At 59.6% G+C, this 22,614-nt stretch overlaps 1 protein-coding gene across 5 annotated transcripts in view; it reads right to left on the bottom strand.

The window, feature by feature from the left end:
- Positions 1-2,680: 2,680 nt before the first annotated feature.
- PEBP4 (phosphatidylethanolamine binding protein 4) overlaps positions 2,681-22,614 on the bottom strand; it is an 80,837-nt gene continuing 60,903 nt past the window's right edge. For all 5 annotated transcript variants that reach the window (XM_074808311.1, XM_074808310.1, XM_074808308.1 and 2 more), the window contains 3 exons: positions 10,767-10,812; positions 9,631-9,747; positions 2,681-3,114 (listed from right to left, as the gene is read on the bottom strand). In XM_074808311.1, the coding sequence (XP_074664412.1) occupies positions 3,023-3,114; positions 9,631-9,747; positions 10,767-10,812 (255 nt within the window). In that variant the 3' untranslated portion in view covers positions 2,681-3,022. The remainder of the gene's footprint in view (positions 3,115-9,630; positions 9,748-10,766; positions 10,813-22,614) is intronic.

Raw genomic sequence — 22,614 nt, 5'->3', positions numbered from 1 at the left:
GGCTTCCTCCTTTTTTTTTTTTTTTTTGCTTCGTTCTTTCTAAATTATCAAAAAGCGAACCAAAAAACCACAATTAATATTTTCCACGGCGTGAAGGCCTTGCGTGCATCCAAGTGAGAGTTTGTGGCTCCAGGCTGGCCGGTGCTCCTGCCGCGTCGTGCGTCTGCAGCCCTGCGTGTGCCTGGGTGCCTGGTGCAAGGCCAGCGGGGCCTCATCCTGCATCCTGGCACGGGATCATCCCAGCACAGAGCCCGCTGCAGCCACCCGGGCAGAGTCCTGCTCAGGACCATCCCCATCCCCATCTCCAGCACTCTTCCCATCCCCATCCCCATCCTCATCTCCATCTCCATCCCCATCCCCATCCCCATCCCCATCCCTGTTCCCATCCCCATCTCTATTGACATCTCCATCGTCATCTCCATCCCCATCCCTGTTCTCCATCCCCATCCCATCCCATCCCATCCCATCCCATCCCATCCCATCCCATCCCATTTCATCCCAGAATCACAGAATCACAGAATCATCTATGTTGGAAAGGACCTTGAAGATCATCTAGTCCAACTGTTAACCTAGCACTGACAGTTCCCAACTACACCATATCTCTAAGCACTATCTCATCCCATCCCATCCCATCCCCATCCCATCCCTGTCCCCATCTCCATCCTTATCTTCATCCTCAACCTCATCCTCATCCTCATCCCTGTTCCCCATCCCATCCCATCCCATCCCATCCCATCCCATCCCATCCCTGTCCCCATCCCCATCCTCATCTTCATCCTCATCTTCATCCTCATCCTCACTCTCATCCTCATCCTCATCCTCATCCTCATCCTCATCCTCATCCCCATCCCTGTTCTCCTTCCCATCGCATCCCATCCCATCGCATCCCATCGCATCCCATTGCATCCCATTGCATCCCATTGCATCCCATCCCATCCCATCCCATCCCATCCCTGTCCCCATCTCCATCCCCATCCCCATCCCCATCCTCATCTTCATCCTCATCCTCACTCTCATCCTCATCCTCATCCTCATCCCCATCCCCATCCCTGTTCTCCTTCCCATCCCATCCCATCCCATCCCATCCCATCCCATCCCATCCCATCCCATCCCATCCCGTCCCATCGCATCCCATCCCTGTTCCCATCCTCATCCTCATCCTCATCCCCATCCCCATCTCCGTCCTCATCCTCATCCCCATCAGCGACACAAGGGGCAGAGGATCAGTCTGGGCTCACGGTGCCCAGCGAGAGCAAGCCTGGCTCAGACGCGGAGCGCGTCTGCCTCCTCTCATCTCCAGCTCAAATGAAACCCAAGAACGATGGCGATAATTTCCTAGAAGGATAAACATCCGATTGCTTTTTCTCTCCCGTTCCACCAAAAATAAACACACCAGCCACAAGGAATTAAAGGCAGGGAGGAAAGGATGACTATAGTTTGACTGCAGGATGTCAACAAAGCGTGACCTTTCATTTACACCGGTCCCTCCACATTAACCTAACGGGCCAATTACACCCTCAACGGAGGGTAAGTATAGAAAAAGAGAAGGAGAAATCCAACTTTAGCAGACTTCCATGACATCTCTAAGTGTCATTTCCTCTGCTGCTAATCTTAGTGCCGATGGCAAGCCGGGCAGTGTGTTTTGTATTTTTTTCCCTGCGTTGTGGTATGTTACCCAGCTTCCTTTTTTTGTTGCTCTCCTTCCCGCCATGTCCTGCAGCTTCACCCAGCGGCGTGTGCCTGAGGGACCCCCAGGCTCCCTCATCCTCCTTCACAGCCCCTCACCCCAACCCCCGGCAGAGCGATTCAGCCCCTGCGAGGTAAACAGCCGTTTCCTGCTGGGGGGAAAGTCCCAGCCATGTTTAACCCCCCCTCCCGACTTGGAGTGAAAGCCTCTGTCACTGCTGGGGAGCCAGGGAGGGCTCAGGGAGTGAGAAGGGGATGGCACAGACCTGTTTTCTCTCTTGCATTGGGGACAGGTTGTTCTGGGACAGAGCCAGGGGGGAGATGCAGCAACAGGAGCATCGCCATCCCCTCTGAACGATGCTACACCTCCCTGCACGGCCGTGGGCAAGTCACTCCCTCGTGCCTCAGTTTCCTCTGCCTGCAAAATGCTCCCCGGGGTCTTGCTCCCTGGGGTTTGTTCAAAGAGCTCCCGGATGTGGCCATCGGGGCCATCGACAGGACAAAACCAGCTTTGGGACAGCAGAGCCACCAAGGACACGCTGCAAGGAGGACTTGCAGGCAGGTGAATCCAACCCTCAGAGAAAACGGAGTCTTAGTTGAAAGCCTAATTAAAGAGCTAATTAAAGGGGAGGTCCAGCTAAGTGGCCAGTAGGCAGAGCTCTTCTGATTTATGGCTTTCATTTCGGTTTTGCTTTCCAAGAGGAGCGAGGGAGGGCAGAGGAAGGGCAGGGCCCGGTTCCCACGCTGCCACCCTGCGTCGTGCTGCCAAGGGACCCCCCCGGCTGGGCACCACGGTTCTGCTCCTGCACCGGACCCCCCGCGTGACATGGGGCCATGCCCCGGCATCGCCTGCACCAGGGTTTTACTGGCAAACTCCCCCCCAGAACTGCAAAGGGTCTACTCCATCCCATGGTGCTGGTGTGGACCCCAAAGCAACCAGATTCGCCCAGTGCTGGTCCGGTATCGCCCCCGGCAAGGAGCCCGTGCAGCCCTGTGTGCTCCATCCATGGTTTATTCTGAAAGCTGCAGGCAAAAAAGCTCAAGACCCCTGAGGTGCAGGCGGGACATGCTGGGGGTTGGCCAGAAATGGGTGGTGAGGGGAGAAGAGGGCCATTGGGACACTCAGGGCAAGCCAGGACACTGCTCAGGATGTTACCCTTGGAGGGAAAGAGAAACCCCCCCAGGTTTTGGAAGTGTTGAGGTTTCTGCGTGCATCTGGACTAGTAGAAGGGTGGAAGCATCCTCGGTGGGTCCCGGGGTTTTCTCTCAGTCCGGGCAGAGGTGGCTCGGAGGTGTGGGGGTGCAGCTGTGCAGGGGAAGGGCACGATGGCCAGCACTAATCCTCGTAGTATTTAGTGAGAAATTGGGTCGAGGCCACCGGGGAGCCCAGCTGAAACTGCTTCTCGAAGCTCTCCATCGCCCAAGCACCTGGGGAGAGAGGGAGAGGGGGTGAGAGGGGGCTGCGAGGTGGCCGGAGCTGGTCGGGGGGATGCTCCAGGGCCGGCTCCAGGCCGGGGCTGCACGCTGCATGCTGCATGCCATGCGCCGGCTGCTGCGCTGCCCGAGCCGCTGCAGACCACATCCTGCACACAGCGGCAGGCGGGGAGGCACCGGGCTCTGCCCCGTGGGGCCGGAGGGCTGGGAGCCAACGGGGAGCCCAGCCCTGAGCATCCCCAGCAGTGGGGGAATGGCGTTGGCTTCTCTCATGCCCTCCCTTCCCACTGCTTCCTATGAGCCCACTTTGGGGTGCCTGGAAATGCCCCAGCAGCGTGTGGGGGAGATGGCAGGAGATGCCCTGGCCCCCTCGCTCGCATGCACTGAGCTGCTGCTGCTCTGCAAGTTGTTGGAGTCGCGGGAGATCTTCATTCCTGACCCCCCTCTTCCGCTGCCAGCCCTCACCCGAGGGTGCTGGAGGTGCAGGGTAGCTGGAGCCAGCCTCAGTTTTTCTGGAGGTGGCAGGGAAACCCTCGCTGGGGTGGGCAGGAGGGATTCCCTTGGGCCAGAAATCCCCCTGCACCCTGCCAGGGTTTAGTGAGGAGCACAGGTCTGGCTTGTGGCCTGTGGAGCATCCTCCTCCCCGGCCAGAGGGGCTTTCCCTGGGCTGCCACCTCTGTCCCTGCCCACTGGGACGCTGGATGGGACACGGCTGTGGCGTCGGAGGAGGTGGGGAAAGGGGCCCGTTGTTTATCTGAAACCTGTCCTCCCCTCCTCTCCCCTTCCTGGCGCTGCTCTTTAATGTCACGCTGCAGACTGGCAGCCCTTATCTGCCTTCACATCTCAGCCCCAACTGGAGCAAAACCATCCCCTTTGCTCTTGCAAAAATGCTGAGCAAAACCCGAGCTGCTGCATCACCCGCGTGGGGCGGTGGTGGCTTGGGGTGCAGGCAGAACCCAGCTCCCCCTACCCGCCCCCCACCTTGGGCAGTGAGTCAGGCCCCGCCGTGAGTCACCCCACAGCTAAAAACCCCCCGACGGGCTCTGCAGATATTCCCAGTGCACCCTCCGACCTCCCGGCGCTGCAGGAGGATGTGGCCGGGGTGGTGGTGCAGTGCCTGGGAAGGGGGTGTCAGGATGCTCAGGCTGGACCCTGCACCCCAGCACCCTGGCTGGGAGCAGATGTTGAAATGCATCAGGCTGCATGTGGCCGGGGGGGGGTCCCAAATGTCCCCACGTCCTCACTGCCACCCGCTCTGAGGACCCAAACTAAGCTGAGGGCAAGGACAGACCCACCACACCACACCGGGGTCACTGCCAGCCGGGACACCCCAGCCCGAGGGGGGAGATGCCTCCACGCAGGAGCCTGAGGGGGCTTCAGGTTTGGAGCCCCCGCACACTCCTGCAAACACGTCCCTCCCCAAATAACACCCTGGCACGGAGGGGCAGCCGCTCGCGTTGGGGTCTCAATCCATCCCCCCACTCCCAACTCCGGGGGTCCTGGTGGTGCCAGGGGAAGGGGTCTCAGGGGGAGGATGCTCCCGCTGCACCCACAGCCCTTCGGCGGGCGCCTTTCATCCGCTGGGTTTCAAAGCGCTCGGAAAGCTCCTGGGGAAAGCGGCCGGTGCCCCATGGGAGCGGGGTGAGAGCGAGATGCGGCAGCCCCCCAACTCCCAGGGGTTCCGGGAGCTGCCATTGATGTTGGTGAAGCCTCTGGAGAGGCGCGGATGAAAGGAGCCAGGAGGAGGAAGAGTCGCTGGCCCAGGCTCTCGCCGCCACGCATGGGGCCGGGGTTTTTCCTGACCTACTTTCTTTCCTACCTGCCATCGCACCGGTTGTGCCCGTTGCTCCGGGGGAGCCAGGACCGGCCGCAGGGAAAGCCCCGGGCGCAGCCGGGGTGATGCATTGGGTGGTTACTGGGTTTGGGGGTCCACAGCCCCCACGCCAAGTCTGACCCTTTAGGTGCATCCCCAAATGGCCATGACCCCCTGCACCCCCCGGCACAGGGTGACATCCCTCTGCAAACTGTCCCAAATCGTGTCACCGCACCGGCCAGCTCCCAGGGCTGGGGACTGAGAGTCACCGGGACCACGGAGGGGTAGGGGGGGGCCGGTGGGGTCCCCTCTCCCCACCAAAACAACACGATGTTTCACCCATGGCTTGATCCGTTTTCAATCTCATTTCCCAGGGGATTATATCATCGCGCTTGGCCTTCATCTGAGCACCTGCCGGAGGAAGAGGAGCACCCACGGACACCCACACACGTGTGGCGGCCGCCTGATCCCTGAGCACCAGATGGGGAAACTGAGGCACGAGGCAGCTGCTGGGCTTGGGGAGCTCAGGGACCCTCCGGCCTCACAGGCGACGGGGGTTTCGCAGCCCTGCCATCGCACCCTGCCCCCCCCCCCCCCCAAAACGACCGGCCCCCGCCTCCCCCCGGCCCCGCAGCGCTGGGGGCATGTTGCCAGCTATAATTTATCAGCCTCATCAGCGGGGCCGTTCTCCCTGATAGGAGCCCTGATGCTTTTCTGCCAAGATTAATGATGTCCCAGCGGAGGTAGGCGGGAGGCCGCCAGCTGCTTTGGTCACCATTAAGTGACACCCGGGGACTTCAGCCGGGACCGTGTGCTCCCCGCAGCCCTTCGCTGCCTCCCATCCCAGCCGCAGCCTTTCCCTCCCCGCCGGGGCCCAGTCCAACCCGATTTTCCAGCTGGGTGGATCGGAGGCTCACAAGGTCGGCTCATGAGTCAAAGCTGCGGCCCCGATGCGAAGCCGGAGCTGGAGAGGGATGGAGCCACAGGGAGGGCAGCTGGCAGGGCTCATCCCTGCTCCCTGGTCCCTAAAACACTCGCTGCTCCCCATTTCCAGGAGGCAAAAATCCATTTTTAGTTATAAAATGTCTTTCTGGGGCAAGGGGAGGTTTGGGGATGCTGGGGAGCATCTCCCCACGCTCACCGGTGCGGGTGGGCATCTGGCACCGTGGCACGGCAGGGTGGAAGCAGAGAGAGATACGGCACCGCCCCGGCAGGTGCAATTAAGCCTCAAGATCTTGTGCTAATTAAAGTTCCCCCACAAAGGAAAAGAAGGAGGTGGATAACAAACGGTCTCCATCCTCCCGCGGGCTGCAGATGGGCGGACAAGATCCCCAGCACTGCCGCAGCCGGGGTGCGCCGGACACCCGAATTCCCCCGGCCGAGGGGGTTTCCCACAGCTCACAGCGGAGCCCCCCCGCCGCATCGAGAGCCAACGCCTCGGGATGCGCCGGGTGGCTTTGACATTTTGCAGACCACAAACTATTATCTTGCATCTCACCAAAATACAAACACTGGCTTGTAACTCTCCTGGCTTTGGAGGGAAGTGGGGTGAGAGGGGAGGAAGGGCCTCACAGCGCCTGACGGTGCCCGTGCAGCCTCAGGGACACCCCGAGGGTCCCCAAGTGGGGACAGGGCTGGTGCCCAGTGACAATTTTCTTGCATGGCTGCAGCACAGCCAAAAAAGTGGAGTGAATCAGACTCCGGTGGAGAAACTGAGGCTGCAGGAGAGTTATTTGCCTGAGGTCACCCAGTGAGAGAGCTGCCTGCTGCAGGGATTGATCAGAAACACTCACAGAGAAGGATCAGGGTGGGTTTTTTTCCTGATGAAACAAGTCTTTTTGCTCAAGAGCCACCCTGGAGAAACGCCTCTGCCATAAACACCCGATTTCACCATTGCCACCAGTGCCAGGCTCATTGTGAGGGGTGGTGGCGAGGGGACACTGCAGCCTTCCTCCAGCTCTGCCACTGCCGGCCTGCACGCCCTTGGGCATGACACCCAACATGGGACATCCCCACGGCTGGGTGGGCACCGGAGCCACCGGCCACCGCGGAGCCATCCTGGCTCCCTTTGAGCCACCAGCACTGCAAAGCCAGGCGGGGGGCGGGGGAGGAGAAGCACAGATTTATTTTCCGCGCTCGCCATTGCCCCTCGCTTTTTAATTTCCCAGGGATTTGCTCCAGGAATGGCTCTTTCAGAAGCGCAGGGACGCAGCGGCACGGGCAGGCCCTGGTTTAGTGCCCTCTTCTGGAGGCTGCACCACTGAGCTCCTGCCATCCCGCCTGGCACAAGACACCTTCCCCAGTTCGGCCCAGCTTGGCCCAGGACTTGTCCTGGTGCGGCCTCCAAAGCGCAGCCCAAGCCTGTGCTTGGGCAGAGGGTGACGGAGGGAACTTCTCCCCAAGCTGAGTGGTGAGAGAAATGCTCTTGTGGGGCTCCTTCTTCTCCCCGAGCGGACTCGACACGCTGCCAGAGGTGTGGATGCGTGGCAGGGCACCGTGCTGGTGCTGCATGGTGCAGGGACCTCCCCTTCTCCAGTCAGGACATCCCTCCCTCTCCAGTCAGGACATCTCTCCCTCTCCAGTTGGGACATCTCTCCCTCTCCAGTCGGGACATCTCTCCCTCTCCAGTCAGGACATCTCTCCCTCTCCAGTCAGGACATCCCTCCCTCTCCAGTCAGGACATCTCTCCCTCTCCAGGCTTAGCACCTGGTGATGATGGGTGCCACCATCTCTGGTGAGATGGAGATATCGCTGCTACCAGATTTAAGACAAAATAAAAGCAACAAGAAAGGGCTGGTTTAAGGCCAAGCAAGATGGCAAAGCCCGAGCAGGGCTGGAAGCTGCTCCTGCAGCATCGCCGGGCAAACCTGCATTTTGCAGGAGCCGTGGAGGAGCTGGCTGAGTTTCTCACTTGTGGTCACTGGGATCAAGGTCAGGCCCTCCTTGTTTCCACGTGCTGCCAAAGGCATTTGCTCCTCTCCCTCGTGTTCTGCCTCCGCACCGCAGGGACAGACCCCAGCGCTCAGCCACGCAGGGCTGGATGCGCCGGTGGTTTGATCAGTGTTGGCCCCACTGTGATCCCTGGGGATGGATTTATTTAAAACCCTTCAGACACCAAAATCTCATCCTTTGGCTGCTTTTAGGGCTCCTTCCCTGCTCGCTGGCTGCCCTGGGAATTAGAGATGGGCTGCTGGCGGGTGGTGGTTCAATCCAGCAGCACTGGCCGGACAGGCCGAGCCTGTGATGCAGCAGTGAAATGGTTAAAAATAACCTTCAACCATCTACTTAAATAACAGCCTCGGCCAGAGAGAGCCGCAGCTGTCTGACAACCAGCGATGCTCAGGCGTCGGATGTTGCAGAGAAAATATCCAAATATCCGCTGCTGTTTTAACGGGTCTTTCCCAGGGAGCCTGGGAAGGGCTGAGAAACTTGAGGATGGGATGGAGACGGCGCAGGGGGGGGCCACCCTGCACCCCGGGGGATGGGGGTACGGGGAGGGGGTGGATCTTCCGCAGGACACACGGGTCTGGTGGCTGAACCCCTTTGGGTGTGAAATTTGGGGGCTGGAGCGGCACATCCTGCTAATAAAAGGATTTATGGGGAAAAAGCTCTTTGGGGGTGTCGCAGCCTCCCTTTCCCAGCCCTGGGGTGCTGCGATGGGGATGTGGGTGCGTGGACCCCCCTCCTCCAGCCACACCGGGGCCAAGGGGCCGGGGAAGGGCCCCACCCTGCTGGCAGAGGGGGTGACTTCAATACATGTCATTAAGGAGCAGAGCTAATGAGCTAGAAAGCAAACTGAAGGGCAGAAATAACCCGCGGAGAGACGCGCAGCAGCAGCAGCCCGCTCTGGCCACGGGACAAACATCACAGGGTTTTGGGGTCTCTCCCGACACGGGGGGTCCCCAGAGTCACCCCGCTGCTGCCCGCCTTCCCCCGGGGCCGTGCAGGGTTGGTTAACAGGGTGCTGGGGTGAGTCAGGCCGGCGCAGACGAGACGCACCGACCTGACCTGCCTCTCGAGCTGCGCTCATGCGGTCCAGGCTGGGAAAGTTTTGAAATTTCCCTTGCTCGGGCCGTGTGAGCTGCAGCGCCCCGCGCCCCAGCGCCGACCAGGGAAGGAACCCACCAGGATGGATCCTCGCCCATGGTCAGGGCACCCCAGAGCTCAGGGTGCACCCATCCGGGATGAAGCAGCGGGGGACGGTCCCGCCGCGTTTTGGGGTGCTTGTCTCCATCCTCACCGCGTTTTGGGAGGCGGCGGCCCTGTCCCTGCACGGAACCGGGCGGAGGGGAGCTGGGAGTTGACGGGCGTTGTGTCAGCCAGGTTTGAGCAATCCCTTGCTAAACCTTCTCCACGGCTGATCCTTATCTGCACGCTCCGAGGTGGTGGTGATGCAACTCGCACACAGCTCAGGGGGGACGTGCCAGCCAGGACTGGGCCCCGACTGGCCCTCTCCCTGCTTCCGATCCCGCTAGCCAGGCCGTTACTAGCCATTTTGCTGAGGGTTTCTGCTGCCTTGCAAGGACTTAACGCCCCAAACCACGTCCTGTGCAAGGATTTGAAGTCCCTTCGCACCACGCGAGCATCCCCAGCCCGGCGCTTCGGGCATTCCCGAAAATGTGGTGTTATCCGTACCCCCGGGAAAGCTCCTGGGGGCACAGCGTGGGGCCGGGAGCGAGGGCACGGCTGCTCCTTACCCAGCGAGACCTGCTCCTCGGGGCTCAGGGCGATGGCCTGGTGAGCCGGCTGCTCATACAGGCGGAGCTGGTAGCGGTGGTACCCGCTGCGGGGTGGGGGCGTGGGCCGGGTGTAATCTGGGGATGCGAAAGAGAACGGCTGAGCATCCTCGTACAGGCAGCACCCGCTTCTCCCCACAACCCAGCGCCCATCGCCCTCCTCCAGGCTGGGAGCAGCACCCAGGCCCAGCACCCAGGCCCCTCGCCAGGTGTGGGGCAGCAGCTCAGGTGTTTCAAGGGCAAGAGCAGCTGCTCTGCCCCCCCCTGCAAACCCACCCGCTCCCTTCTCACCGCCCAGATCCCCCCCATCTGCCCAGGGCCCAGCTCCTGTTTTCCCTCTCCTGAAATAACCTGCCCACCTCCTGCTGAGCCAGCCACAGCCCTCTCCTCCTCCTCATCCTCCTCCTCTTTCAACTCCAGAGCCCCGGGGTGCTCCCCGCCCCCGTGCCGAGCACCCCGACCTCTCCTCCATCACCCTTCCCATCCCCACCAAAGCGGGAGCGACCAGCACACAGCTGCCCAGATGTGGGGCCTGCAGCTGGCTCGGGGCAGAGGGGGACATCCCTGGGGAGAGACCCCCTCCGTCAGGGACGAGGGGATGTGATGCCAAGGGACAAGAGGCTGAAGCTCCTCCAGGACTCGGGCGAGCCCCCGGCCCCTCTCCCCCACCTCCTCGGGGTGTAAACTCCGTGAGCCACATCTGGCCTGTTTTGAACTGAAAGTCTTTGTTCTTGCAACATCACAGAAGTTGTTGGGATTCACCCACTTTTATCTTGTGTTTTGCTTTTTGATTATACTCACACACACACCCCCTGGCCCCTTCCCCCCCCCTCTGCTGCCTTTTTGCACTGGTTTGGAGCTCTTCCAACCGCTGGGGAGTTTTTTAACCACTTTTGCCTCTAGAAAAATAAGCGAAAAAGTGGCTCCTATTTCAGGCAGCGCCCATCTGTGCCCTGCGGGAACCCCTCGTGTCCCTCCCTCGTGTCCTGGCGTGCTCGTCCCCACTGGGCACAGCCAGCTCTGCCACCGCCTCGCCGCAGCTCCCAGCCCCGGCTGCAGGACACCCCATGTCCCCCCCTGTCGGGGTCTGCACTCACCCGTCAGCACGTGCCCTTTGATGTCCCCAGTCCTCAGATCTGCACCCTGAAAGGACAAGAAGAGGGAGGTGAGGTGCTACCGAGACCCCCCAGGAGAAAGATGTGGAGGGGATGGACCCCTCCTGCTCACGCTGGCTGCACCCGCTTCTCCCCAGGGATTTTTTTCCAACATTTCGAGTGTTTTCCTTGCAAAGGTCATTAGGGAGTTGGAGCGGAGGGGTTTTCCTTGGCTATTTGGGATTTAGAGGCTCGATGCACGGTGCCCTGGCACACAGGTGCTGCCATCACCATGCTGTCACCTGCACATGGGGACCAGCAGTGATCCGGAGCGGTGATCCAGGCTGGGGCACACCAGAAAAGCCACAATAACCCCGGTAAAAGTCAAGGTGCCGCCGGGCCCACTGGTATTTGGGAGGGGTGGACCATGCCGGGTGGGAAGGGGCCGGCAGCGGCGATTTGCACCAGCGTTCCTGTGGCAAAGCTTCGCTCCATCACAGCAGTTTTGCTCTCAACCGAAACCCCTGCCTGGCGAGCAAGTCCCACCGCCCGGCACGCTTGGCTCTCCATCCCTGGCCTGGGACACTTCCCTGGAGGACGGGGGCTTTTCTGAGACCACCCAGCATCCCGCTGGGGCTGGATTAACGACAAAGGGACAACGGTGGGAGCTTCGGCTCCATCCTGGCCCCGCACAAGCCCCCTCACCCCTGACCTGTTGTGCTATTCCTGGCCGGCCCCCACCTCACACCGCCGCCGCTGCCAGCGCTCGTAAATCCTCTCCCACGGCACCCGTTATTCCAGTCCTGCCCACACACGCACCCCTGCCAGGGCTCCTCCGTCCTAACCTGCCCTGGGAGTTATTACCCCCCCAAAAAAGATGCATCAGATAACTGCAAGCAAAAGCGCACGCGGGGAACATGGTCGGTTCCCCAGCACTTGGGGATCAAAGCTTTGCTTTCTCCAAAAAGAAACCTGCTTTGCACTGAGTCACGGCTGGCGACAGCCTCCTGCGAGCTGCCTGTGGCACAGCAAAGGTCACCGGGAAGCCAAAGTGCCTGCTTGGCTCCCTGGCTATCGGCTCCCCAGGGCTGGCTTGCCACCTTGGCAGCCAGAGCTGAAAATATCCCGGTGACAGAGAGGTGATGAGTAAGATTTTTGGGCAGCGACTGGTGCGTTCGGATGCCTCAGTTCCCAGCAGGAGGGGAAGGCGGTGAGCAGATTGCAGGGTGGGGGGGGGAGAAGCACCCTAGGGGGGGGACACACACGAGGCCGCGGGGCTGCGCTGGCTGCTCTCTCCCTGCCTGCTCTGCCCAGATGTGCGAGCACAACCCGCCCAGATGCGCGCGCCCGCTCCATCCAGACGTGCGCTCCCGCTGCACCCAGATGTGCCTCCCCAGCCCACCCCGCCGCGCTCGCCCGCTCTGCCCGGAGGATGTTGCGTGCCTCCTCCATCCAGATGTGCACCTCGGCTCTACCCCCAGCCCCTCCAGCTGTGCCCGCTGCCCCAGATGTGCCGGGCTCGGCCGAGGAAGCTCACAGCAAACCCCGCACTCGCCATGCGGCCGGGCCGGCTGCCAGCCCCCGCTCTTCAAAGGCAGGGATTGAGGCTTTTTTTCTGTTCCGGGCAGGGCTGCTCCCGTGCGGGGACCTCGCTGCTATTCCTGGCTTTGCCATGGGCTTATCGGGAGAGGCCGGGCCTCCTCCCTGTTTTCCTGCCTGCTGATGTGGGTTGCCCGCTCGCCCCGAGATGCAGTGGGTTCTGGCTAGCCCCGGGGATGGGAGAGTCAAAGGATAAAGTTCCTTTTAAGAGGCGAGAACAGGAAGAGGGCGGGAGGGAGAAAGTAGGGAGAGCACAGTAAACCCTGCCTTTTTTTTTTTTTAAATAGTAAACAGCTATTCTGGAAGCAAGGGAGCAAACTCTGCTCGCCATAGGCACGGGCTGCTGGGCTGGCAGGGTCGGGTGTAAAACTCAGCTGCGCCCCAGGGCGAGGGGCACCTGCAGATGGGAAGCAGGTTTTTGCTAGTTTGGGGGGGGGGGGAATGGTTTGCAGGGAGGAATAAACCCCCCTTCCAGCCCGTTGCCCCTTTGCTGAAATGCCGGCGAGGGGAGCATCACACACCAGCAGCCCCCGAAGATCCCTGCCACGAGCGGAGCTAATGGACGCTGATGAGCTGCCGGGTTTATTAATGCCATTTTATGAGAGCATTAATAGTTCCTAATGACACCATTTGAGCTTCCCAGCCTTTTATCTTCTCTTTCTCTCTTTCCCCTGCCGAGGACACAGTGTAGGAGGTGGAATTAGATATTTCCACCCTCCGGTCCGTGCTGCGCGGTGTCAAGTGGGGCACGGGATGCTGGTGGGATGCTCGCGCGGAGACCTGGACAGCCTTAGAAATCTGTGCCGCACAATTTCTGTGCCAGGAGCTCCTCTCCGTGCTCTTTTTCTTGGCCAAAAGTGAGGAAAATTATTCCCCTCCATTCCCAACACCCCTTTGCCAAGCTGGACGCCGGCCACACCGGGGCTCTCCGGGAGATTGCGACCAGCCCTCGGTGTTGCCTGCTGCTCGTTGCAGCGTAGGGCAGGGGGATAAATAAATACAAATAAATTAAGAAGGCAGTGAGTCACATTTTGTTTTCCTCTTGATCTTTTTTTTTTTTTTTTTCCCCCTTTCCTTTCTTCCCCCTCTCCAGAACGTGTCTGATCCCATCGGAGAGGAGGGGAAAGGGATGGGTGGCGAGCGCGCCAGCGATTCGCCCGGGCGAGGACGGAGGGTTATGGAAAGTGGGTGTGGGAATCGGCACAATCGCTGGCAGGGGACCAGGACAAACAGATGACGGATGGGACCCAGGGCTGCGCAGCAGAGCGGGGCTGGGCTGCTGCCACCTCGCCGGGAGCGCGCCCCAGCCCAACCCTGGGGACCCCGGGGACCCCCTGGGACTCATCCGGGTGCTGGGGGCCGTGTCCCACGGGGCAGCGGCCGAGGTGCCGGCCCGGCAGCGTGCTGATACGATTAACCAACAATTAGCCAAGTCGGGAAGTTAATCCCCAAACAAACAGGGCTCCTCCTGCGCTGCTCGCTTACGGCACGCTAGCTTGACGGGGGGAAGGCGGCTTCAAAGCCGGCACAGCCAGGAGCCCAGATTTGTTATTTTCTCTTTCTGTGATCTTTATAATGAGGTCAGGATTTATGCATTGGCTCTCGGGAGTGCAGGGGAGCATCCCGGGAAGGGCAGAGCCGCCGGGATGGCAATCCAGCCTCCTGTGAGCTGAGTGGAGGCTTGAACAAGGAATAGGATGCTAATTGCAGCTGGATACGGATCTGTTCAACCGTGTCCTTGCAGGGGAGGTGCACACTTTGGGTTTTCCTCCTCGCCACCAAAGCCAGCACCGCTGGTGAGGATCCGGCCTTGCCCCAGCTCCCAGAAACATTCAGGCTCATCCTGCTTTCCAACAAAAAGCATGTGAGAAAAAAATCCGGTCCAAGAGAAACTCTCCCTCCAATTATTTCTGCGTGGAGGGAGGCCATGAGAGAGCAGGGCAGGGCCCGGCGAGCTCCCAACACTCCCAAACTCTGGCATTTCCCAGCTCAGCTGCCCATTTGCTTTTTAACTCTCTTCCACGCCGATCCCCGCGCCGGGGTGTGGGATGGTGGTGAACTGCCCCGGCTCGCCCACGCCACGCCGACCCTCTCCCTGCCAGCACGGCTCCAGACCACCCTTGCTTTTCCCATCACCATCAAGCTGGGGCTTTGTGCCCGAAGGAGTCTGTCAGCCCCTACCATACAAATCCTTTTTTTCATATAAATGTCACATCCCGTTATGCCAACGCTGTTATGCCACTGAATTAAAGCTTGGCGCGTCCCCGTCGTGTCCTCTCCATCGGGAAAGGAATTAGTAGAAATAGAAAAACACAGAGAAAGACATGGAAGGAGCTCACGGAAGAAAAGCCCACCAAGGTGGGGATGTCACCTCCAGCCAGGGAGGTCCCTGTGCTGTCAGGAGGGGAAGGGCACGGTGGGGAAGAGTCTCTCCTGGCTATATTACTCAGAAAAGTGTTTTAACAGCAGATTCCCAGGGCGAGGAATGACTTAGCACAGGTGATGGTGGGAAGAGACCCCGGGTGCTCATGGAAATGGAGGTTTGTGGGGAGCTCGTGCACACAGGGAGCAAAGATGCTCCCCGGCATCCCCGCTCTGGGACGGGGGATGCACGCGCACTGCGCCTGCTGCCTGCTGACCAGGGAAGTCAGGAAAATTGAGGATTACGGACATCCTGGCACCTCACACACTCTTTTGACTGCCCAACCCCAGGGTCGCAACTCCCTGCACCCCTCCTGTGGCTCCCCGGCACGTTCTGGGGTGCCTGAGCCCTCTCCTGCTTCATCTCTACGTGCTCAGCCCCAAGCTGGGACAACCCTATTGCAGAGAGGAGACCAAGGGTTGTGTCCCCAAGGCCACAGATAAACCCACGCCAAAGCCCGGCAGAGCACCCCGCTCCCATCGCACCCCAAATCCAGAGAAACCTCCCCCTCCCACTGGAACCAGACCAGCTTTCCCAACGCCAGATGTAATCCTCAGCCTCCCGCTTTCTGGTGCTTCCCCGTAGCCCCAGTTCCCGGATCCTCAGGATGACTCAGGGCCCTCAGCTCTTGCTCAGAGCTGGTTTCACTCCGCTGGCACTGCTGGAGATGTGGCACCGGCGACCCCGGACCCGAGGCAGAAATGACCCCCAGCATCTCACCGCTACTGAAACACGGGTACCCCACGCCTCCAGCCTAACTTTCCACCTGGCTCTTAATTGCTCAGATGCTTTGCTTTTCATGCATGCAAATGGCAGGAGATTAACCCGCCGCTCAAGAGCCTCCTGTTCCTCTCCACAGGCTCCGGCGATGCGGGGTCCAGCACCGTGTCCCTGAGGACCTGCCGAGCTGCTCAGGATATGTGCCATTGCCCCGGGGCTACCAATCCCCCAGTACCTGTAGCCCAAGCCCATTATTTTCATTTCCTTTAACTCTCACAGAGTCTCACCATTCCGGGTGATATTTGCCTTGTTCGCTCTCAGTCTGTGCATGAAAGCTTAATAAACTCCATCCGAGCCACGTATGGGCGCAGAAAGAGTGGAAAAGGTACATTTCTTTCTGCGGGGAACTTCTCTTTAGGGCAGATCCAGAACCTCGGTGGGTGGTGGGGAAAAGCTAAACCCAGGTGGGCTGGTACCCCACGGCCGGTAGATCTGCCTGTTTGTGGACTGACGCTGCTAAAAGCGCCAAAACGGGGTGTTTTTAATACCAGCATCGTGCCAGGACACCATTTCTCAGCAGGCAGTGACCACCAAATAGATGGTGCTGCATGAATCCGCTCCGCTGCACTACACAACCTCATCTAAAAAAATGAACCGAGGCTCGTTAGAGCCCCTGGGAAATTTCCAGGCACAGAAGCAGCTCAGGGGGTCCCGTTGCCACCCTTGGGTCCCCGGCTCGGAGCAGGATCGTGGCCACGTTGGGATGTCACCGCTCCGACACGGCTCCAAAGAGCCTCTCCTCTGGCTTTCCGGGGTCAACATCGCTGACGATTTACCCCGATTGCTTTTAGGATTATTAGGTAGCAATTACAGCTTCTTGGTGTGGCCTGGCTTTTTTTCTAGATCGCTATAAACGGGGAGGGCTACCATAAAAATATATTAAAAAATAAATATCAGGCACGGTTGTAATTTAAATTAATGCTTGTCTGATACACCCTAATGCCCCAGGGAAGGACATGCTATAGGGTTATTAAGTAAGCAAAATAAACATAAATCACCTCGGTGTTCGGCTCTTTGCAAGATTTTTTAATCTAGGAGCATAAAAGCAGCAGAGACAAAATGCTGCTCTTAATAACCCGAACCGATCAGGATCCGCACTCTGCAGAGACCTTCACCGGGCTCCTGCCTCCCTCCTAGAAGCCCAAGGACAGCGTTTCCAGCGCCAGAACAGCCCGTTTCAAAAGAGGGAGGCTCTGCTGGGTGGATTTCCAGCGAGCGACAGATACCTGCCTGGCTTAGGCGTTGCTGGCACACGCGCTCTGCCTATCTGCGCCTTTCCTTAGCAATCTAGGTGAGGGGTCCAAGCCAGCGGGGCGGAGGCCGTGATGACACTCGGATGGTTTTGAAACTTCAGCCAAAACACTTCTGTTGAAAAAGGAGGGTTTGTTTTATTGTGTTTCGTTGGTTGTGTTTTTTTTTTTTTAAAAAAAAACACCTGTGGTGTTCTAGAGGCAGAGGGTAGCGCTGGGATGGGGGGAATGGGATGCAGGATGCTGGGCTCCGGCCCCAGACGTTCAGCCAAGCCGCCGCAGGAGGGCACGTGAGATGTGGCTTTGCTGGGACACTCGCCACGTGGCTACAGGTGATGGATTTGGGAGTCGAGGTTGGCCAGCTTGCCAAGAAACTGCATGAAGGAGTTTTCCTGCTGCCCCTTCTCTCCTGGGTCCCTGGCAGAGAAGCGCCAGAGTTTAAGCGAGAAAATTGCACCAGTTGAACAAAAAGATGATTTAAATGAGCCTATGGAAAGGGCTGTACATGCTCTGATTGCTGTCTCCACCGGCTCTGCCTTGTTTTTGTTCACAGCGGCTGGAAGCCGGCGCAGCAGCGGGCAGGCAGCAGGCAGCAGCACCCGGTGGGGTGGCTGCAACCCGGCGCACCCAAAAGACCCTTTTGGAGAGCGTCGCAATCGCGTCCTGCGCGGTTACACCCCGTCTCCCAGCCCCTGGGCCTCTGTTGTAAACCGGGATGATAAATGATGGATGCGATTGCTAAGAACAACAGGGATGTTGATAGCAACCCCAGGGGCGTGTTAGGAAGCTGCGTGGATGCCGGGCTCCGTGGCTGGCTGGGTTTAATATCCCCGCGGTGTTGCAATTGCGGGCGAGCTCACGGCGGAGCTGGCTGCCAAATGAGTCACCCTGACCCACTGGCCCCGTGCTGCCCCGCCGAGGGGGGGGGCTGGGGTGGACTTCATCCCACACACGATCCACCCGGGACCCCCCGTAAGCATCCCCTGCCTCCTCGGTGCCGGTGGGATAACGGCTGCGTTGTGGGGGTGGGAAGCGGCGCTGGGTTTGGGAGAGAAGGAGGAGGAGGAGGAAGGCCTGAGGATGGCTCAGGCGCAGGGGGGGGCAGAAGGGGGAGGGCAGTTTTTGCACCTCGCTGAGTTTTTGCCCCGGTCGCTGTGGCAGGGTGGCACTGCTCAAACACGTTGCTTGCGACACCGATTTTCCCAGCAGCTGCCGGGCCACACCTGCATCGCTCTGCGCGGCTGCTTCGCTGCGCTGGGCTTCGGCGCAAGCGCCGTCCTTCTCCTGGTGGGCCCCCCCCCCATTCATTCACCCCATGGAGCCGGGGGGCAAGTGCCCCTCAATACCGTCCACGCGTGCTGGGGCAACCCCATCACCCCCAGTTCTGACGGGGCATCTGCAAAACGCTGCAAAAACCCCAGAGAAAGGTGCACCATGGGAGGTTTTAAAGCCACGAGCAAAGCCCCCAAGATTTCAACACAGGGAACAAGCTTGAACTGGCCAGAAAAAGGGCTGGGTAGGACTGAAAAGGTCTTTTCCATCCCAAGTCTCGACAGTTCTGGAGAGTGGAAAACTTGTTTGCTCTGCGTGCGTGTAGCTTTAAGATGAGCTTGCTTTTCCAGCAGCAGATTTCCGGAGGATTCTTGGAGAATCACCAAATTTTGCCTAATTCAGTCATTTAAAGGCCTGAAGCCCGATTCTGTGCGGACGAGAGCGGAGCCTGCGCCGAAACCCTCCCCTGGGGCCAGGCGTGGGACAGCCGGGAGGATGCGCCCGTGGGGAGACTCTGCCGGCTGCTTCGCCTTTGGGGACAGGAATAAATTTGCTTCGGCGGTTGCAAAGCGCCAGCACGTTCCCAGCCACTGTCCAAGCAGTAATAAACGGTAATAAAACATGTCTGTGGGGCACGTGGGCCTCAACATTTCACGCGTGAAACGTGCAACGCTCTGCGAGGCTCAGCTGGGCTGGCAGGGATGCTCCAAGCTTCCGAGGGGGAAGGATGAAGGAGGAGGAGGAGGAGGGCAGGAGCCCAGTGGGTGCTGGACGCAGCGGTGCTGGGCGCACGGGACGTGCCGTGGCTTCTCTCAGCCACGATGGGAGGCTCTTCAGGATGAAAATACAGCCTGGTCACCTCGTATCATGCTGCAGAGGCTTTAGGAGCACGGATAAAGCTGATGTTTTCCAGCCTTCCCAAAAGCAGCGTCCCCTCCCGCCTCTCCGGGGTGGTCCTGCATTTCAGAGCGGGTTTTTGCACCGCTGACGTGATGCAAAGGCCGGGTCCACGCTGACACACCCGCGATGACCGGGATTGAAAGTCCAGGCTGTGAAACTGGGGCACGAGCCCAGCTTTTGGGGGGCGATTCCCAGCAGAAGGGGGCCCGCGGGGTTGGGAGGCAGGACGCGGAGCGCATCGCTCCCCCAAACCCTACGGGGATGCTGCGTCCCCCCTCCTCCAGCAGCCAAGCCCCGGCGCAGGGGGGGCATCTCGGGGCTGGACGGAGGAGGGTGGTGGCTGGGGGTGCACACACACACACACCCCACAAACCTCCCCTGCAAATTCCTCCTCCCTGGGGTGTCTGATCCCCAGCCCAGCCACCTTCCCGGGCGCGGGGGTGGATCAAAGCCCGCGCGTGCCAGCCCTGCTACCGCTCTGGGCCAACTTGGCTATTTTGGCTTCGCTAATCTGATGGGAGCGCTGGGGAAGGAGCGTGGGGTTGGGGAGGGGGGGTTGATTTGTCTTTAATTTTATTTTTTTTTTTTAATTCCTCCTTCCGTTGGCCCAAAAGTCTCCCTTTTACATCTGATGACGACAGCCCCCGGCGGGGACTCGCCAGGAGGGGAACGTGCTGTCTGGCCCCCGCCAGCGCATCCGGGCTGCCGTGGGCTCGGCCTCGCCATCCCCCCCCTCTGCCTCAAGCCGCTTCCTGACGGCAGGACTTGGCAGCACTCGGAGGGAGAGTCCAGAGCTGCCCCTGGGACGGGAGAAACTCCAACAGGAAACATCCTTTGCTGGAGCAGCACGAGCTCTCCCCCCGCTTCCCTCCTGCTTGTTGTTTTTTTCGGTGAAGGGGGGGGGTTCTTGAAGGATGAGAGCTTTGGGACGCTCACGGGCCCTTTGCATCGATTTAGATGATGAGAAAGAACCAGGCGCGTCTTCTCGCCGGTGTTTTTTGCTGCTGAGCATCCTACAGCCCCCAGCTCACGGCAGACCCACACCGGAGTTGCTGCCCCCCCCCCCCTCGAAGAGCTGCCCCCCAGCAGGCAGCAGCTGCCTGAGTGCAGGAGCCGTGCGGGCGGAGGTCTGGCATCCCCCGGCTCGAGGATGAGGGGTTAACGGCGGCGACGCCGCTGTTGCTGCGCGGCTGGCGGGCGCTCAGCGCTGCGGCTGCCAAGGCTGCGCCGGCGGTGCCATGGACTTCCCTTTCTTCCATAAAAGTCCACCGGATCCGGGCTCCCGTGGGATGCTCTCGGCGCGGGAAGGAGGAGGCCGAGCCGCCCTACCTGGGGCGCGTGCAAGCGCCGGGGGCTGTTTGTGCAATGCCCCATGTGCCTCCCCCCCAAAAAAAAACCCACCTTGGGAGCCAGGAGCCAGCACTCGCCCTCCTTCCCTACCCCGGCTTGGGCTCTAGCAAAGGAAAACTCATTTTTTACGGATTTCGGGGGCGGTGAGGCGTGCAGCAGCCCCGTTTTGGCCCGGCTGGGCGAGGACGTGGGGGAAGGCGGGAGGCGATGGCGAGGCTGGGTCTGGGCAGCGCAGACACGTGCTGCTGCTCGTGGAGTTTCATCATCACTCCAACAGCCCTGGTCTTGTCCAGGCTGGGGCTCAGACCCACGGCTCCTTCTCCAGGGGGATGCAGAGGTGGTGGAGAGGCTTGCGGGGTGGGGGGAGAGGGAAAGTGGGGGGCTGCCCCCCCAGGGATGCTCATCGGTGCTGCTGGAGGCTATTTCTGTCTCCTTGCACAAACCGTGTTTTCCTGCCTCCCAGGGCTGCAACAACCCCCCCTCAGACCAAGAAGAATAGTTCCCTGCCTCCAGCCCTGATTATTTTGGCCCACTTGCAGGTGGTGGTGCAAATATAAAGACCAAGAGGTCCCTTCCCAGCCCTCTCCTCAAACCAAGGGGTCAAAACTGCATTTTCCCAGGTACTCGGATGGAGCAGAAACGATGATATAAGCCGACTGCAAGAGCTGCTGTAACCTACAGGGATGCTCGGGCTGGCCCCACGCAGGTACCACAGCCTGGTTTGAGTTCAAACCCCACAGATTTAGGACCGATCTACATCCTAACCCCTCATGAGCCTATAGTCAGGGCCACCACCAAGACCTGAAGCAGATCCCTGTGTTTGGGGGGGGTGGGCTGCGTGGGGGTCCTGCCCTGACCCTCAAACCAGCTGCCAGCCTCTCTGGCTTGCAGGTGGCACGATGCGAGCCCCGTATCAGTTACAGCAGCAGACAAGATGTCATCACACCAAGAGGCTCTTCTTGCATCAGAAGTGTCTTGCAACGAAGAAAGCCAAATTTTTACAGGAGAGGCGCACACGCTCGCTCTCACACACACATACACACACACCGAGCCTCGGTAATTAACTTAATAGGTTTCTTACAGAATGCCCCGTGAGTGATGCTCAACATATTCAAGTGTTGACAAGACGGCGCTGAACCCGACGCCTACACAACGGGCAAACCAGGCACCGAGCGCAGACACACCTTCATTGTCTGAAACTTGTAGTAAAACTCCAAACCCGCCCTTGTGAAATGGGGAGCTGAGCAGATGGGGCTGTGTAACCCTTCGCCTGCCGGCGCCCGGCCGCAGAGCTCGGCAGGACACCGGCGAGGTGGCGGCGGGTTGTCCCCAAGAGGGAAAAATGAATTTATAAGTGTCTTGAACAGGCTAGAAGCAACAGCAGATGTTTCCATACACAAGTTCAGGGTATGTCACCAATGGGTTTTACCCCACCAGGACCATTCGCTGAGCACTGAAATAAATTAGCAACTTTTCATTCATCTAGAAAAATATTCACCCCTCAGAAATTTGCTGTAAACCCAGAGGAGGTGAACACGGTGTCATCCTCTGGATTTGCTCCAGGTCAATATTTGGGCCATTAATATAAAAAAGGGATGAGCATCCCCCGGCACTGCCGGACGGTCTCTCCCCGTGTCTCACCTGGATTTGCCCATTCCCAGAGGAGTCATTCCCTTCCCCACCGCCTTAGGAAAGTTTTTTCTATAAAGGCCGTGATTTTGGCTAATCTGAGCTTGATGCCGTGGGTGGTGTCAGCCCCCAGCCGGGGAAAACCAAGCCACATCAACGCAGCACCATGGTCCAACACAAGACCAAACACCCTCCCAAAGAGTCAACAGCACCCACAGTCACCCCCCCCCCCAAAAAGAAGAGGAAAAAATAATCCCTGGAAGAGGGATTAATGGGGAAACCGGTTTGGATGGAGATGTTTTGTAAGAGGCAGCAGAGAGCCATCTCCTGCTGACTCGGGGTGGGATCTTGAGTCAGGAAAATTGCTTAAGAAAGGGTGGTCGTTCGTACAGGTTTCGCCAGGTTGGGAAACGTTCTCCCAGCGGCTGGGACCCGCGTTGTACAATGCGTGGAGCAATCGCCAGCGCTGTCATCATTATGCTGATGAGCTCCCAAACCCGTCGGGCTCACTCGGCGTCCCCGCCGCCTGCTCCGGGCCGGCTGGGTCTCTCCACAGCTGCACCCTCTCGCTATCGCACGGGGATCAGCTCCGGCAGGCTCCGGGGGGAAAGTCTTTCAGCGGATGCTGGCGATGCTTCACGAGCCTCGC

The sequence above is a fragment of the Strix aluco genome, chromosome 28 (genome assembly GCF_031877795.1).
Source record: "Strix aluco isolate bStrAlu1 chromosome 28, bStrAlu1.hap1, whole genome shotgun sequence".
In the NCBI taxonomy this organism is placed as follows: Eukaryota; Metazoa; Chordata; class Aves; order Strigiformes; family Strigidae; genus Strix; species Strix aluco.
Note: the sequence above shows the minus strand (reverse complement) of the source record. Positions and strands in the feature narration are given on the sequence as shown.